The sequence below is a fragment of the Corvus cornix genome, chromosome 7 (genome assembly GCF_000738735.6).
Source record: "Corvus cornix cornix isolate S_Up_H32 chromosome 7, ASM73873v5, whole genome shotgun sequence".
NCBI classification, from domain to species: domain Eukaryota; kingdom Metazoa; phylum Chordata; class Aves; order Passeriformes; family Corvidae; genus Corvus; species Corvus cornix.
In genome coordinates, this window is record NC_046337.1 from 24879913 (window position 1) to 24897567 (window position 17655).

At 40.3% G+C, this 17655-nt stretch overlaps 1 protein-coding gene across 7 annotated transcripts in view; it reads right to left on the minus strand.

The window, feature by feature from the left end:
• PIKFYVE (phosphoinositide kinase, FYVE-type zinc finger containing) overlaps positions 1-17655 on the minus strand; it is a 66278-nt gene that overhangs the window by 44604 nt on the left and 4019 nt on the right. For 5 of the 7 annotated variants that reach the window (XM_039554889.1, XM_039554886.1, XM_039554887.1 and 2 more), the window contains 6 exons: positions 16593-16772; positions 10216-10334; positions 7926-8097; positions 7021-7228; positions 4545-4634; positions 1223-1361 (listed from right to left, as the gene is read on the minus strand). In XM_039554889.1, the coding sequence (XP_039410823.1) occupies positions 1223-1361; positions 4545-4634; positions 7021-7228; positions 7926-8097; positions 10216-10334; positions 16593-16772 (908 nt within the window). Of the gene's footprint in view, positions 1-1222; positions 1362-4544; positions 4635-7020; positions 7229-7925; positions 8098-10215; positions 10335-11177; positions 11278-16592; positions 16773-17655 lie in introns of those variants that run through there. The other 2 variants (XM_010406692.3, XM_019290505.3) reach the window with 2 other exon arrangements.

The window sequence follows — 17655 nt, forward strand, 5'->3', positions numbered from 1 at the left end:
TGGACTAGGTTAAGCTTTAAATTAACTTGTGATATAGGGTTAACTCCACACGGTAAGGGCATTAAACGAACAGTGGGAATGCATAGAAAATCCTGCATTAATTGACACTGTCTTCTGCTCTTACATGAACAAAATACTACCAGTCCTCTTCTTCCTCAAGAAAGAAAATGGGCAAAAAATTAAACAATGTGAAGCTGAAATGCACTGGGACTTGAACATATTGCTTCAAGTTGCATTCACAGAGGTTTGAATTTCCTTTTTCCTGCATTAACATACCTGCATGAAGCAGGGTGGTATAAAGACGTGCCTTAAACATGTTTCTCCCTCATGTGGTTATCCATTTACAGAGCAACTTGGAAAGACATTTTGCAACTAAACAGGATTTAGTGTTTCTACACCCTCAGGCACACTTGTATGCATACTGCTGACAGCAGGCAGAACCTGGTAAAACAGAATGAGCCTGATTTTAACTTGGCAATGGGGTGCAATCTCAAATCTTTTAATGTGTGAAAAACACTGCTTTTCCTTTGCTGCAACTTCTTTGCCTCCTTTGTTGGAAACACTTCCCTTTCCTTCTCTCCAAGAAGAGAAACAGTTTTTTACTGAAATTTGTACAGTAATTGCAGCCTACAACATTGCCCCTGTGGGGAAGGGATAATAGGATTACACAGAACACCATTGCACATTGACTTTTCTTTCAAACAGTATGTCATTACAAATTCTACAAAATCTTTTACTTATTCTGCAAACAAAGGAAGGGGCCAAGTTATGTTTTGGCCCAGTAAGCTGTAACAGCTTTAATTTATTCCTTGTGGTGTAACTATTTCAAAGCAACCATTTAAAGCTCCCAATTATGTGGCCTATGAAAGAGAAAGTCTCAACCTGAAGAAATACAAAAACAGGTCACTGCATTACAGCTGCAACCATGACAGGTTTAACTCACAAAGAGCCATCATACACCAACTCCACACTGCATAACACACCTAGCAAGACTAAAACTGTAAACATTTGTATGCAAACACCCCATGAAACTATGATTTATTTCCGGGGAGATAGTAATGTCCAAAGCAGCATCAATATTCCCCATCTCTGCTCCACCTGGAGGAGAGGTCCAGGTAAGAGAAGAGCCTTAAAAGACAGCAAAATACTCTTGCTGCATGACATAAGGAAGGCAAACTTCACCGTCTTCACAGAGCAAGGCAAAGAGAAGCCTGAAAGGTACCAGAAGGATTTTGCGCTCATCCTCGCTGGTCTCTGCCTTCATATGAGTGCGAGTGGCCTGGGGGCTGACCGACGTCTCGTAGGCAGGCACCATGGGTGACCCCGACCGATCTAGCGACAGGTTAGTGATGCTGGCTGACCTGCAGGGGAACACAGACCAACTGAAGTGTAAGTGTTCATTGCATGGTGCTTGACCAGAGCAGGCATTCATCCTATAACATACTAAAAACCAGCTTAAGCCTGTGCCACTGTTTACTCTTGTCAGTACAGACTGCTTAATGCTTCCTCCCTTTTCAAAGAAGAAGAAAGGCTCCCTTGGAAGCAAGTGTATTGCTTTGGAACTGCCAAGGTAAGCACGAACTTCTGTAAAGCTCTTTGTATGAAGCAGTTGGAACTAAGTTTAGGCACACCAATTCATATATGTCTGTATTTAAATAGACTGGGGAAGAGATGGGATGCTGGGTAATCAGAAGCTCCAGCAGTTTGGAGGCAAAACATACGTCAGCAAGGGTGGCAAACACCCAGATACCTGTAATAGAGCACTGAGATTTCCACCTCTCCTTGTCCCGTTTAAAATTCCTTGTCCTCAGCTCTCAAATACATGGCTGAAAGCTTGCAGAGTCTGAAGTTTGAGCATTTGTTCCCCAGAGTGGCTAAACCATTTTCTGAAGCTGGAGGTCACGTCAGCCGGCAACCTTCCTTGTACTGCAATATGGAGCATCCCCCTTATCTCAGTCCAGCTGTTAGGAAATCCTGGCTATGCACTCCAGCACAAACACACCATTTTGCAACTATCATTGCGAAGTTACAAATGCAAATACACGTTCCAGATAACTTCTGCTCCATTAACCTACAACTAGACTTGAGACTCCAAATAACCAGAGCGCAACTTCTCATCACACAGCAGCAACATGCACTGAAGTTATCAGTGCTAACAGCACTCTAAGGAGTGAGGATGGAAAACACTTCTGCATATAGCAACAGGAAAACTCAAAATGCCAGTTTTGGACTGGCTGAAGAGGCTTGCACCAATGTCATGAGAACAGCTGCCAGCCTCTAGCCTTTGGAATGAAACACTCATAACTTCAGAGAGCTTGCTAACTGGATAGCAGACATACTACAATGATTCCCAAAAATTCTTAATGGATGATGTGGCTCAGCCCAGGCACAAAAAAGCAATGCCACCCTATTTCAGCTTTTATACTGCAAGGAAGTAGCACTGAAGGTACAACAGTCTCAAAATCACTGCTTTTTTCTCCTCTGTCTCTTGAGGAAGAAATACTGGGTTGATAAAGGGGTTTAGTTAAGTCCTTTCAAGTCATACGCACTGTGTTGGCACTACTTCCATACATCTCTAGGAGTGATAAGCAAAAGCTTTGTGTCGTTGTCAGGCATTCAAAGCAGGCTAAAACTCTACCAGTCTTGTACTGTTCAGATGCTCTCAAAGTTAAAACTGGCAGAGGTATGCAGCTTAACAGAAAGCATCCTAACATACAAGATGAGGCTGACATGGAAGTCCACAACTAAGCACTCCTCCCAGTTGTTTTGCAACAGTTTCTTAAACTATGTCACACACCCGTAAGCAGCAGAGATTTTTTATTTGGGTGTAAGCAAGTTAGAACAGTGAGTTTTCATATCTGTCTTTATCATCAACACTTTTATCTGGGCTTTTATCGTATATATCTTTTTTAAAAACAGAGGGGGAGATTTTGCAATGAAAACATTTATCCTTTAGAAGGACCTGCAACAGAGCAGTTTGAACCCTACTTGCAACATTTGACTGTTCTGCTGGGGTTTTCCCCCCCTCATGAAAAACAAGACTGAGAACAAGTAACATTTCCCACCCACAGGGAAAACAAATAGCAATATGTAAGTTCTGCTACCTGCATCTAAATGCACTCAACCTGTATCTTTTCTGCTTCATCTCATCTAGAAAGAGGAATACACCAGCTTCTCTCAAAGAAATGGCTACAGCTGCTTTGAGAAGATCTAAATGCTAACATCACTTAACCCAAAGCCAACAGCATGTTTTCCAAAGGTTCAGAATTTTTAATAGAGATACATTATACCTTATCATTACATGCATCCAAACAACCAAGTACATTTGGTGAGGCCATGAACAGCAAAAGAGCTAAAATTTAACTTGAATAAGCAATCTGGGCCTGCCAGATCAAGATCAGAACCATCCTACTACTGCATGTTCGAGCAAACAGCAAAAGCCTTTTAAAACAGACATATATTCAAACAGGAGACCATCCTCAAGGTTTCAGACATCTCTTGACGTCACTGCAGTCATTTAGCATTGAACTTTTAATTCTGGACTCCTTGCCATGTTTGCCCAGAATTGATTTTTGGTACTTGTTTATTCACCAGTACTTTACTCCCCCAGGTGAGATCTTTGGGTCTCAGCTGTACAGTCAGTGTGCATCTCCTCCTAACCATCCCCATAACCCAGAAGATAAAGGTTCCAAGCAGTCCACTCTCCAAAAGCCACACCCAGCATCCTTCTCAACTGAATTCCCTAGTCTTCACTGGTCCTGCCAGATCCCTCCAACATGCTAAACATTCTGCATTCCTGTAACACCAATGCAAAGAAATCTCTGAATGTCCCCTGACTCCAACTTTGAAATCTGGATTATCTTTGCTCTGTTCCTCACACCCCTGCCTCACCTTCATTTCCTTAATTTAACCATAAGGGAAGCATGTACCCAGCACCACAGTAGAAGCACTCTTGAAGTGGGAGCTACTTGTTCTTCCAATACCAGCCTATTTAGCGGGATTAAGCTCAAGTACTCACAAATCACACTAAAGCTCTCATGAACACTTTCAAGTTCATCCCAACACTCTTGCAAAAAGATCTATGGAGGGATTTGAGCCTGAAGAAGCCTGGTAATTTAAACAAGATTATCCTTAATGGAAGAGCAAAGGAAGCAGATGGGAACACACACAAACAAATAAACAAAAACTGTACCTCTGCTTCTACATGACCTGAGTCTTTTTGTCTCCCATCACCAAATATGTGTTAGTCCCTTTTCTTCAGCTTCCTCAGAACTGTGCTTCCCTTACCACTTCTTTCCCCTCCTGTCCTCTTCACCACCACTTCTGCTTGACCAACTCAGCAGCAAACTACGGGTCCCTCAAAAGTAGCACATTTAACATTAATATGTACACAAATGGTCCCTCCTTACCGCTCCAGATGGGCAGTGAGCTGTCCCATTTTAGACATGAAACAGAATGTTCAGTAAAATAAGCCTAGAAACACAGGCTTTACAGTGGAGAGTGTGTTAGGAGTGCATCCAGAACAGAAAATACTCAGAAATTACCTGTTTCTAGCTGGTGACTTTCCTGCATCCTCCTGGACAGACCCAAGGCGTGCAGACAATGTGGAAGTTGAAGAGTCTGGGTGAATTAAACTGCATGGAAAGGAGCAAGATAGAGATGTCTGATATATTTGTGACATCCAGTGCATCAGAACAGCTGTAATTAAAGTACGGTTAATTGTCATATTACCTCAGACTCACAGCCGTGATTGTTAAATCAGCGAGGGAATAGGGAGATCTTTCCCCACCTGTAGGCCAATGGCATCTGGAAGACAGTGCTCCTGTCTTCTTCCAAACTCAAGTCTTGAGCAATACAGACTGTTCCTACTTCTTGTATTATCCTGCTTTCCCACCTGCTTCCCCTTCTTACACATCTTTCTTGCTTACAGGCTGCTATGAGATGCTTTGGCAATAGACACATTGCCCCCATCTCCCCAGCGTATCATCTTTGCAATCCAAGCAACGCTCTGCATAGCAACTGCTAGACAGCTTTTGCCAAGATAGCCTGAGAACCTTCTGTAATTGTTTAACTCAATCACAATCACCTTTGCCCTCCTTCTGTTTCCACCCCAGGAGGAAGGACAGCAGATGTTCAAACACCATCAAAAGAAATTCCCATTAGAAAACTGTATCAGATGTAAGCCACTACAGGCCAACTGATACAGCCACACTGGCAGTGCTCTGGCACAGTAAATGCTCCTAGCATGATAAGTGATCTTCATGAGAAGCAATGCAGCTTTGCCTGAGTAGCTGTATTTATCCAGAGTACACCACTCCTTCACTTTTAAAGGACATGGCTCTTCGAGTTAGTTGAAGTAGGAACTCTGTGGTCCAACTGTTCAAAGAGCAGAGCAACATCTGACAAGTACATGCAGCACCAGTCTCCCTAAATGCTTTTCTTGCTGCTTTGCAGCATCTTATCTCAGATACATTATTTTGGAAAGAGATAACTCCCAAGTTTTCTTCTGAAACAAACTATTTCTCATGCAGATGCCACTATTAGAATAAAACCTCTGCTCCATTATGAAGTTGTGAGCTGACAGTTCCCATTGTGGCACCATTTAAATTCAGCGTCTTGAGTTTAAATCTCTTAAGGTCAGTTAGTAACTTACCAAACACAGTATTTAAGAAAAGCACTGTAACCCACTGCAAAGGGCAACAAGCACTGAAGAAAATGTTAATCTTGCTAAACCACCTAATCCCAAATCTCTCTTCCTCTCACACACAAAAGAAGCCCCCATTTACTCAGTGTCTCCCAAAAACACTAAGTGTTCCATTACAGAGTTATCAGCCTTTCAACAATAGGAATTATTTTTCGAGAGCTACAAGCTGCCCAAAATAAAGATTTAAACACTTTCTTTACATGTTCATGTCTACAAGCTGCTGAATTGTCATTATAAAGATACTAATAACATGTCCAAAGACAAAATTAACAGTACCTTCAGTATTTTTGTACATTTGAAGAGAAGATTCTTAGAACACCTACTTATTCCCCAATTCAAAATTTGGTAGTATTTATCCATGCATTGTTACATAATCACTTTAAATGACCGTAACATTAAACCAGAAGTACTTTCCTTTATTTAGGCCTACAGCTGATCATTTACATGTTTCCAGATAGGAGCACCATATTCCAAAAAGCAACATGCAAAGCAAGAGTCAGGGCATTTTCTGAAGACAGAAAATGGTTTGACAGGCTTTTTTATATACTATCAGAAGAGATTTGCTGAGGGGCACATGCCACTAACACTACTGCTCAGATAAACAAAGGTTCTGACTCAAGACCTCCTCAGTAGTTTTGTATCTGCCTGTTCTTCTGTTTTAGGGAAATGAGCCCAAATGACACACCAAATTATTTCTTTTTCCCCACAACATTAAATTAAATCAAGGTATTCCAAAAATAACTTGCACAGCACTTGAGAAGTACAGCGTTCTTTTACTCATGGTCCAAAAATAAGGATCTCCTCATTTGAGGGCAACAGGCATAAATATACTTTGAAAGGAGGTTAGAGAACCTTTATAGCTGTCCTTTGAATCCCAATTCTTCTGAAACAGGCAGTTAGTTCCATCACTTCTCTTTTACCTACACAGAGAGTATTTCTTACGTTCTCTTGCCCAATTCAAAACCTGACAGGTGAAGCACTAATGTTACATTGACTTGCCTCTCAATACATTGGGGGTTACAAGGTGTGATTTTGGTTGTCTTTTTAAACCGTAAAGACAACAGCCTGCTCTGTCACTGATACAGAATCACTAATTCAGTAGGTTAAAGGAAGAACTGCAAATAATTTAAAACTCCACTAGAAATGTTTCCACATTTCAACCTGAAGAGAAGAATATTACATGCAAGCACAGGATTAGATTCTTTTTACAGCAGCTGGAATCTAAGCTTCCTAGGTGGAAACCACCAGCCTTTTTCTAGCTGTCAGCCTGAAAACAGTTGAGATTCTGGAGCTCAGCATGAAGCCATTGACTTTACCTTTGCCAGGTTAGATCCTCCTCCAGGAAGATGTTGCGGCTGGCTTTGCGGCTCCCAACCGGTGTACGCGGCTCGCCAGGATCCAGCACAGACACAGAACACGCAGAATCTGACAGGGCATTTAAGTCTTCTCCAATGGAGTTACTGTCCGTGGAGTGTGCGTAGCTTAAGGCTATTTTACGGCAGTAAGTGCAGGCTCGGAGATCCCCTATGGAAAAGGGAACCAGAGAGTGTAAGTGAACAGGAACAAACAGTACTCTGTTCCTAAAGGATCAGAGGTGTATAGTGGTAGAAACAAAAGTATTTTCTGTTTCAAAACCTCTTTGCAAGTCTAATTCTCATACCCTCTTAAAGGGCAAAACCCTGGGTAATTACACACTCAGGGAATTTTTCCAAGGCAGATGATGCATAACACAAGATCAGTGAAAGAGGAGAGAGAAGAGAGAAAAGGAGAGGAAAAGGGAGGGAGGAAGACAGGGAGGGAGAACACATGTGCCCACTGAAATGATGGCAGAACAATAGCCAGTCAAATATGATACACCAGCTGATGTCTAGAATTTGGGAACCAGTATTTGAAAGACTTTCCCCTCACCCTCAATTAAAACATGCAGCTCATCTTTTAAAACTACTGTTACTAAGAGCACTTTTTCCTTGAGCACGCTTTCTGTAGTGCACACCCTTGTTAAATAGTGGCCATATTTGTTTTGTAGTGTGGTAAAAATTAGCAGGCATGGCATAATCCCCCATTGTTGATAAAGAAACTGGTAGAAGTAGGTCCTGTGATTCTTTTTCCTTATTTTTAAGCCCACTACAAACCTGTACAGCATTTTCTAGCAGATGCCAGGATCTCAGATGCAAATCTGAGCACACAGGGACTGTTCTGTTTCTCAGTAAATAAACCCTACCTGTGTAGCCCATGAATTTTCCAGGGATTTCTTGATTGCAGCATCGACTACAGAAGATCTGCCCACAAAGTCGACAGTGGTGCCTCCTCCGGAAGGTGGTGAACTTCTCGCTACAGTCATAACATTCCTTGCACTGGCTGTCAGGCATCCAGTACTGCTTCAAGTCACTGTCCTACGAGAGAAGACAGCAGATAAAAGCTTTTTCTTTTGTAAATAAGAAAGCATGTTTAGTTTCATAACTCTATGTAGACTGTGCTCATGGAAAGGAAAATTTCATATACTCACATATCTGTGCACACATATACATACTCTTGCACAAAAGCCCACAAAGGACTTTTCATGTGGTTTTACAGGGAATCAGAAGGCTAAGAGCTCTGAACTAAGAGAATAAATCCAGTAGGACTTTGCCTCCTGGATCCAAGATGGAAGCAAAGCAGAATAAAACTATCATACGATGTAGACAAAAGTCAAAAAGAAACAATTACATGAAGTAGTGATTGGTCTCCCCTCTCATTTGCCCACAGCACATGAGAGGTCCTCAACTAGCACATTTTAAAAATGAAAAGAAAAAAAACCCACCACATATTAGTTGAAGCTGTTATCTAGGAGTAAATCAAGTTATGACAAATTATTAATGCAGGAAGATAATTTCAACAGCTAATATTGAGATATGTTTTGAAAGGATTATAGATGCATGTAAAAAGTTTTATTACATAATCGAATTCTTCAATACTTCAGTAAATAGTTGTAAAAGCCTGTCCCAGACTGATCTTGTTTCAAAACTCCAGGTTAACTGCTATGTGAAGAAAACTGAAATTCACATTCAGCAGGCAACAATGTATATTAATTTACAGCACTGGTATAGCCACAGGAAAAACATCATCTTAAAAACAGAGAGCTAAAACTTCCATTTGGTGTTGAAGCTATAGAGCAAGACAAACTCTCAATTGTGATTCTGAGCACACCAGCTGCAACTTCCATGGATGGAGACAACTGCTAATGGTCACATGACAGCCCTGGCTGTGAAACGCTCTTTGCTAGAGTTCAGTTCTGGCAATAAGCCTTTTCAGAGGGACTGAATGCTCCAGGTTTTTCTTAGGAAGAGAAACTGCTGCAAGTATTTTCTCAAAACAATCGCTAAAGAAAGGCGATCCATGCTCTCATTTTCACATAATCAAAAAAACCCATTGGGTTTTATCTTACATTGTGATTTATTTGTGGATATTCACAAAGCAAATTGACACAGCTACTAGACCAATTTTGAGACCAAAGCAGTTATGATCAACAGCACAACGCTTTCATGCTGTCCCCACCCAAGAAAACCCACACAGAAAGAAGTTGAAGACTGCTCAAGACAATCTAGTTTTAGAGAATCTAGAAATTTTTAAAAGTAACACTAAGCTTCAAGCAGGGAAAGCCCTGGTCATATTCATTCATGAAAGGCTTCTGCTTCACTCTCAAAAATCTTGCCCTTTCTATCAAAGCAAGATTGTTCTTACAAGCAGAATAGCACTGGAAGCTAAGTAAGTTCACTGAAAGTCTACCTATAAAAGCTATCAAGCCAAAAGCCTTTTTCTTCCTCTACGAGTTTAATTAAATGTACTTTTGCCTGTTCATGTCTTGCTCACAGACACAGATATTTATACCCTCACTTATAAATAGCTGTGGATTCTTTTCTCAACTAGATCCTCTTCTTAAAGGTATGGTCCAACTCAGCAGATGGAGGTGAAACCAGCAATTCAGTAGCAACCACCAGACCTTTGTCTATCTAAATCAAAACTGATTAACAGGGCAAGCCTTTCAAGTAAATATTGCTGACTAATCAATACCACAGTAAGTAGCAGATTTAAGCCATTCTGGGAATTCTCATTACTATTTGTGATATCTCATTACTATTTGTGACTATTCTCATTACTATTTGTGTTAATGTGTTTCACCTGCCCATGGTCAGCCTTCTAGGGAGAAAACTATCAGGGGTTTTTTTTTCACTAGATTGGGTAACAGAGAAGTGGGAAGGAGTCTAAAAAGAGAGCATCTGGTCCCAGCACAAGAAGCCAAGTAAATGCAATGATTCACTCCCACAATATGACAGATGTTTGGCAACTCAAAGGTCAGCATCAAATGAAATTGTTTTCCCTGCATCCACACAACGCTTTTTGAGTTTATTCACTCATCTTTCAAATATACGGAAAAAAATTCCCATGGTGTATCTAAAAACAAAGCTCAGAGAAGCCCAGTAAAGAGTTCATTTTCTAGATGGTTTGGCCTACAAATCCTTCAAAAGAAGTACCTGGCTCTTCCCCTCCATTATTTCCTTGAGGCGTTTTAAAACAGTGCTGAGGCTTCTTAACTGAACTGCAGTTCGAGGATCATGACCTCCAAGAGGTGGTTCTACTTTCCTTCGATTGTCTGGAAGGGAAGGGAGAGCAATATTCATTTCTTCCATGATACATCAGCACTCACATCACAACACAAAGCCCCATTAGAGGGAAGAACATTCACATACATATACATTTTACAAAGTTACAACGTGTATCACTTCTTGCCCTTGCATTCTTTTCCCCCCAGTGGACCTTCTGATGCCAGATAGCTTGCTTGCTTTGACTGACATTTTAAATACCACCCTCTGTGTTTACAAGAAGCCATTAAAGTTCTCTGAGAATGAAAACATCTTTTAAAGAAGTGATTTTCAACCTACTATATGAAGCTTGTAGTAGTCTTTTACAAAGCCCTGAAGTCTCATTTTTAAAATGCCCTCTAGGATACTAATACTTACTAAATAATTGCTACAATATACATATTCATTCTAGGACTAGTACAAGTCAATGCTTTAACCTGAACTTATTTATAAATGACTACAGCAAACATCAGGGCACCATTGCTCAGTTTCTATTAAAAACAGTAACTCAGAATAAAATACATTCAGAAGTTCACATTTTTGAGGGGTTTGGGTTTGCTTTTTTTTTGTTGTTGGTTTGGTTTTTTTCTAAGAAAAACATCAGGTTGTTGAGAACTTGTACAGTCATTCTTGATTAACTATAGCAAAGAGACTCCTGAATAAAAATGTAATGCAGCCAATTTCTTTCCTATAAAATGCTTCATTACTTTGGAGCATTGCTGAACAAGTTACAAATAGGCTCCTTCTCTCCAGAAAGATTTGAAAACACAGTTCTCTATTTACCTAAACATTTAAACATTTTCAGAATCTCTTTCCTAGATCAACAACTTTCTGAATAGTTTAAAGTTTCTTACCATCCTCGTTGCTCTCCATCTGACTAGTGTTTTATTTAGCTTGCCCCTAGTACAGGAAGAACAGACATGGCTGCTTTCTGTTTACTGCCTGAGCTATCCCTGATGTCAGCAGGAATAAAGCTGACAGCTCTGCCTGAAGCCTGTTAACTGTTGCTGTGCAGTAACAGCTATGCTACTGCTTCGCGTGCAGCAGACCAAAAACCCTCCCTGTAATGTGACTAAAACTGTGGGTTCCGTGCCTCCTCTTCAGCTTCCTAGTATGTATTTTTAGTCAATCAGCCCACACATAGCTGCTATGTACAACAAAGAATGCACAACATTTTCCTTTTCAAGAAAAGAAACCCATTTCTGTAACTAGCCACTTGGAATTGATTTCTTTTTAAAAATCAAACAGACTTTTCAGCAGTACGAAGTTGAATATGATTAAAGGGACTTTCATATTTCAAGAAGACATTGATAATACCAGAGAAACCTCTGGCTCCTCCTTACTTCTATCACAAGATCTATGCTGCGTTTACTTCCTGGTACTCCCTCTGAATTCAAGAGTATCTCCTTCCCAGGAATGTTGCTTCCAATTCAAAGAATTACCAGATAATTCCAACAAATCTTGTCAGGCAAGCGATTCCCAAAATACAAACATACACAGCATTAAAGAAACGCCACACGTAACTCCACACTGGTTCTTGTTAGTTAAATGCCCTTTTCTCTGTTACATAAAACAATGTCAGAAGGATGTCATCTACATAAGAAAAAACATGCCACCAGCAGTAGCAGCACATGGCCAACCTGTTTATACCAGAGAAGCTGACTGATACTCAGATTAAAATTCAGTTAGTTCTTTCCCTTCTCAATCATGAGATTTCTCCCTTTCAGAGGAAAAACACACTGTACAGCAAGAACATAAGAAGTTATCATTCCTGCAGTAAAGAAAACACTGTCTAAAATGCCATCCTTCAAAAAGAATTCCCATGTATCAATCTTAGGTTAACTCTTACCCCTGGTCCAAACTGCATTATTGCAAGTACCACAGCCATTTTGTCAGCTAATGCACACATGATTTATAGATATATACATTCCCAGTGTTGCAACTGTATTTTCTCATTTCACCAATAAATCTACAAAACTCATGTTCTGTTCCACAAACACAGAAACCCTCAGAGTGTTGTTCTTGCTTTGCCCAGGTAATCATGCCAGCTGCCATCAGTAGTACTTCTGAAGAGTTTTCATATCTCCTTTTGATTTGATCTCAAGAGGGTTGACCACACTTACACATCAAAGTAGTGGTAAGCCTTTTTGGCGCTTCTGAAGCGGCAAACTCAGTATATCACCAAATCATAGAACATTAAGGGGTTGGAAAGACCTTAAAAATCATCTAGTCCCAACCCCCACTGCCATGGGAGGGACACAGAATGCTCCAGCCTTGTCCAACCTGGTTTTGAACAGTGCCAGGGCTGGGCCATCAACAAACTCCCAGGGCAACCTGTTCCAGTGCCTCACAGCTAAGAATTTCTTCTGCCTGTCTAGCCTAAACTTCCCCTCTTTCAATTTGTATCGATGACTCCTTGTCCTGTCACTACAGTTTCTGACAGAGTTCCTCTCTGGCTTTTCTTTAGGCCCCCTTCAGATACTGGAAGATTCCTATGAGGTCTCCAGGCAACCTTCTCTTCCCTAGGCTGAACAGCCCCAAATTTCTTATGCTATTACATATATGCTTTCATACATATATATATATATGTGCTACTGAAAGAAATTTTTGCTTGTCATTGCTACATCTCAGCCTTAAAGATAACCACACAAAAATTAGTGTGGAACACATCTTTTCAGCAATACCAGTTTATGCAGCAATTGTGGTTTTTTCTATCCATTCCCTTCCCATCTCCATGTTCCCTTAACAAAACCTCAAGAAAATGCCAAAGGGATTCCATACATACTTCAAAATTGGTTTATTTCTAACTTATTTATTGTTCTTAAGTTAAAAATTAACTCCTACAGCTAAAAAAAAAAAGTTAACTTACTTCATCAGTAAACCTCATCCTTCCTCTATGTATTTATGGTTGCTGACCCTTGGTAAAACCTAGGGAAAAAACCTCTGAATTACAGAAATATGTTTTTACAGAGTTTCTTCCATGACTATATAGTATTTTGGCATTCATTTTACAGTGAAAGACAAGGTAAAAAACACCACAAAAACTACTTTGGTGCAATCTAGAGTTTCAGAACTGACCATATACTAATGCAAGAGGTAGATATTCACACAGTTTCAACAACAAAAAAGTACCCCTGCCAGAGATGCCACAGTTTTGCTAATACAAAACAACACAAATTGCTTTCTAATTACTCACTGCCACAGCATAAAATTTCATATTCAAGTTCACTACCACAGTTCAAACATCATGTCTTCCCCAAGTCACTGCTATAAAAAGTATTACCACAAAAAGTAGGGAAAATGTCCTTTGTTTCATTTTACAACTTGCATTTTCATGCTCCAAAATCTTTTTGATTAGGAAAGATGCTCTGGTAATAACTCATGCTCCACAATGACTTCCAGTAGCTCCCACATGTTTTCCTCAGGCCTTCTTCCCCCTATACAATCATTGGCCATTCCTTTCTCCTGCTAAGCTCCTTTGCCACTCCCTACTACTGCCAGTCTGTTAAAATTGTCTAGCATTAACAGCATTATCCTGTGGGACAGGGTAACAAGCTGGAAGTGTTTTTACTACCCATGCTCCCTCTGCAGCAGCTCAGCATTTCCAGTTCTCCCCAACAGGATTTGCAAGCTGTGACATTATCTCAGTGACAACAGTCTCATAATGGGACTATTTTGGTTCAATCCAGCACCTTGAAAGCCCTCATCTGACAGCACAGACACACACGGTCCAATACAACCAGCTGGGCCCACAGTCACTTGGCAGTGACACCAGCTCCACACAACAACGGAACAGACTACCCAAGAGCGAGGCCACACGACCCTCAGATTGCAGAGTCTCAGCACTGCTTCTTGAGCCACACAAACCCCAGAGCATCTCTGACAAAAGCCAGGCATCCAACAGCTCCTCCTATTTTCACAAAAGCCAGTAAGGAGCTATTATAATGTTTTGTGTAAGCAGTCCTGAAGGGAAGCACACAACTGAAACCCTACATGTCTCATGCCAGACAGTGTCCTACAAGAGCCACCACCGCTCCACATTGTTCTGCACTTGCAGCTGTCAGCCAGCACAGTCCCTGAGCAATGAAAAGATCTGCTGCACAGACACTACAAGCTAATGGACGGATGAGGGGTGAGGGTCAGCATCTTCAGGAACAATTTCATTTCATCACTATTTAGAGGCACCGGCAGCAGCCTTTTATTTATTTATTCCTTTCAGTTTGCTTAACTTGACACATTATTTAAGATCAAGTAGGCTAGAGAGACTTTTGTGAAGGCCTTATATATATTTTTCTGCCTACACTTGCCCACATTATTAAGTATCTAAGTAATGGCAAAGCCTAGAGAGACATTTACAGGTCTGCGGACACAAGGCTACAAGAAAACTCAACTCAATTAGACACCTCGCTGTTACTGAAGTCAGTGGGTGACCCAACCTACCAATCTAGATGTTTATGTAAATCCCATCATTTATTTTCCCACTTTTCATTATTTAGACATTATAATAATTTCTAAGATTATTTGTGCAGCCCAGCATCAGCTGCAATAGCAGAAGTAAAATTCTCTACTACTCAGTGTTCAGAAATCCTCAAAGACCTGATTATTCAGCACCTTTTAAGGTAAAAAAAGGAAAGAAAAATAATCTTCTGAAGTTTGCTTCAAAAAAACCCAATGCCTGATTTTTAGAGAAGGACAATGCAAGTATTTTTCCCCCTCTTCAAATAAAGAGAGATGGCCTAAAAAACTCCCCCAAAACCTTCTCACCAATCCAGTACACTTTTACATGCATTACACAGAGCTCATGTTTGTTACAGCACCAAGGTTATTTGGGGGAAAATACTCAGCAGCAAGTCAGGCCACTCACCACACACTATCACAGAAATCTCTTCCAAAAGTGACCAGAAATTCCTGTTTGGTCTAACTTTACTTCTTTACAGGCTGATTCATCATCACTTTTTTCTAAGCATACTTGCATCCAAACCCAGAGATATGAATGGAGGTCCTGAAAAGAAATTCCTATATGGAATAATACAGCAGCAGTTCCTCACACACACGTTAAACTAAGTCTTATTCCCTGGTTGATTAATCCCAGTGGAAATCAAACAGCAAGATTATTTCTGCCTTCTGAGCATCGAACAACATACCTCACCGGAAGGTTTCTAACATCTAATCCCCAGGCAATTTCCAAGTGATTTATAAGAGGTACCAAGAAAAAGTAGATGGGCTTATCAGCCAAGAGCACATAGCCATTCTTGGAACATTTGAGAAAGTTCTTTAAAAAGAGCCCAAGCAAACAAATCAAAACAAAAACCCCAAACCTTAACTGGTTTGTTGGAAGAAGTACAACTAAATAAGATTAAACAGTACTAGAGGGCAAGAAGGAAGATGATGAACATGTTTAATTAAACATGCAAATGACTTAGATAAAAATGCTAGTTATCTGTACTAGACTTTTGCCTGGCTACCAAAACTACACCTCTTTCTAAAAATCCTATACACATGAACAATATTTAGGATCTGATTGTTTGCACTAGGTACCACACTCTTGGAAATACTGTCTTTCACAAGACTTACCCAGTTTAGCAGTTTCCTCAAGGCTATCACTAACAGACAACAGTAACCAGACATCTCAAGAGGGAACCCTGCAATCTACTTCCTAGCTCTTCCAGATCTTCATAGCCATTACACAGTTGCACCTTAGAAATCACAATCAATTCACATTCCAGCTAAAAGATTCAGTACAGCATCTAGCAATAGCTTCAAGGTTAGACAGGACTAAATTTAAAAAAAAAAAAAAATCTTAAGCACAACTTCCTATTCAATTCTCGTCAAAACAACTACAACCAAAACCTTCATTTACAACTCCCTTGAAGACACAAACATCAAATTCATCCAGACTAAGCACTAGAGTTAGCATGTAGATGTTAAGAAACTGTAGTATCTCAAGATAAAGCAGAAATATTCAGGATCAAAGTTCAAGTGACTTTAAAACGTTGGATGTGTTTTAGCAGCCTCTTCAGTTCCAGATTGTTTTCCAATTGAACGAGCAGAGCCCCAGTAAGAAGTTGTCTTGCTGGAACACCAAGAAGGGTAGAGGAATATGTTTATGAGGTTAAAGTGCAACCTCACTAACAGAAGCAGTGTAGCCTGATACTAAATTCTGCTATGAATCTAGACACTCAATGAACCTTTGGTCACATCCTTCCATCTCACCCTGAAGTATCCTGGCTAGTACAACATTGCCTTATAGAACAAAGAGCTGAAATTACCCAGAGTTGCAGAGGATCTTCTTTGAAGCTCACCAGTCAGTTGTTTTTTGTAAGGAATTGGTGATCTCAGAGACTGAGCCCTTGTGGGATGCTGAGGACTGGACCAGCCACCACTCAAAGCCTGTGGAACACTCTGTCCTGCCTCTGCTTTCTCTGCCGGGGATGAAAGCCTGCCATCATCTGGAGGTGACAAAGAGCGAGAAACCAACTGTTCAGACATGATAAAGAAATCCAGCAGTGCATGCAAAGCTAAGGGGAAAAAAACTCTCACAAACAGCTGTTTTGGATAATGATTAAACAAAACAAATTAATTTTTAGTTTTAAAAGTACATACACATCATGGAAACAGGACAGTAGGCTGTCTTCAAGGCTCAGACTATTTCAGAAATTCCCTACTGTGAAAAGTGTTAAAAAAAAAAAACCCTGACAAATTATTCTTGAATATGAACATGAATTATTCTTGCTAAATAGAATAGCTGTACTTGACTATGAGCTTCCACCTTGAAAAGAGTTTTTCAGTTATTTTACAAGCCAGTACTGAGGTCACATTAAAGTTACCACAGCCTTTAATTTCCATCAGCAGATCAAGTATAGACAGGTTCTCATTGATTCCAGTAAGATGCACATTTCATGTGTTATTTCAAGGTTGTTTTCCCATTCACTCAACATAAGACTTTGCTGACTCCAGCTACGTTTGTCAGAAACAAACAAGTGAAGCCAATATTGATCACATTTTATGCTACTTTCAGTAAATTAGCAATGACAGGTGCTCCTCTACTATGCAAACTAATAGCAGCCATACCAAGTAATTAATTTTTCATTTTTCATAAGAAGAGTCTGAACAGATCCATTTGCTTAAGCAAAAAGCTGTCTTGGCCCTTTTCCCCCAGCCCAAACATTGCTGAAGTATGCTTAGCAGAGCTGGATAATGAACAGACTAAACAAAAGCAGCTGACCAGCGTGCCATCTCCAGTGAAGGGATACACAGATTTTGCACAAAACCCAGGTGCTTTCGTTCACCACTCTCTGCAGGATATTTCTTTGAAACAAAAAGGAACTCACA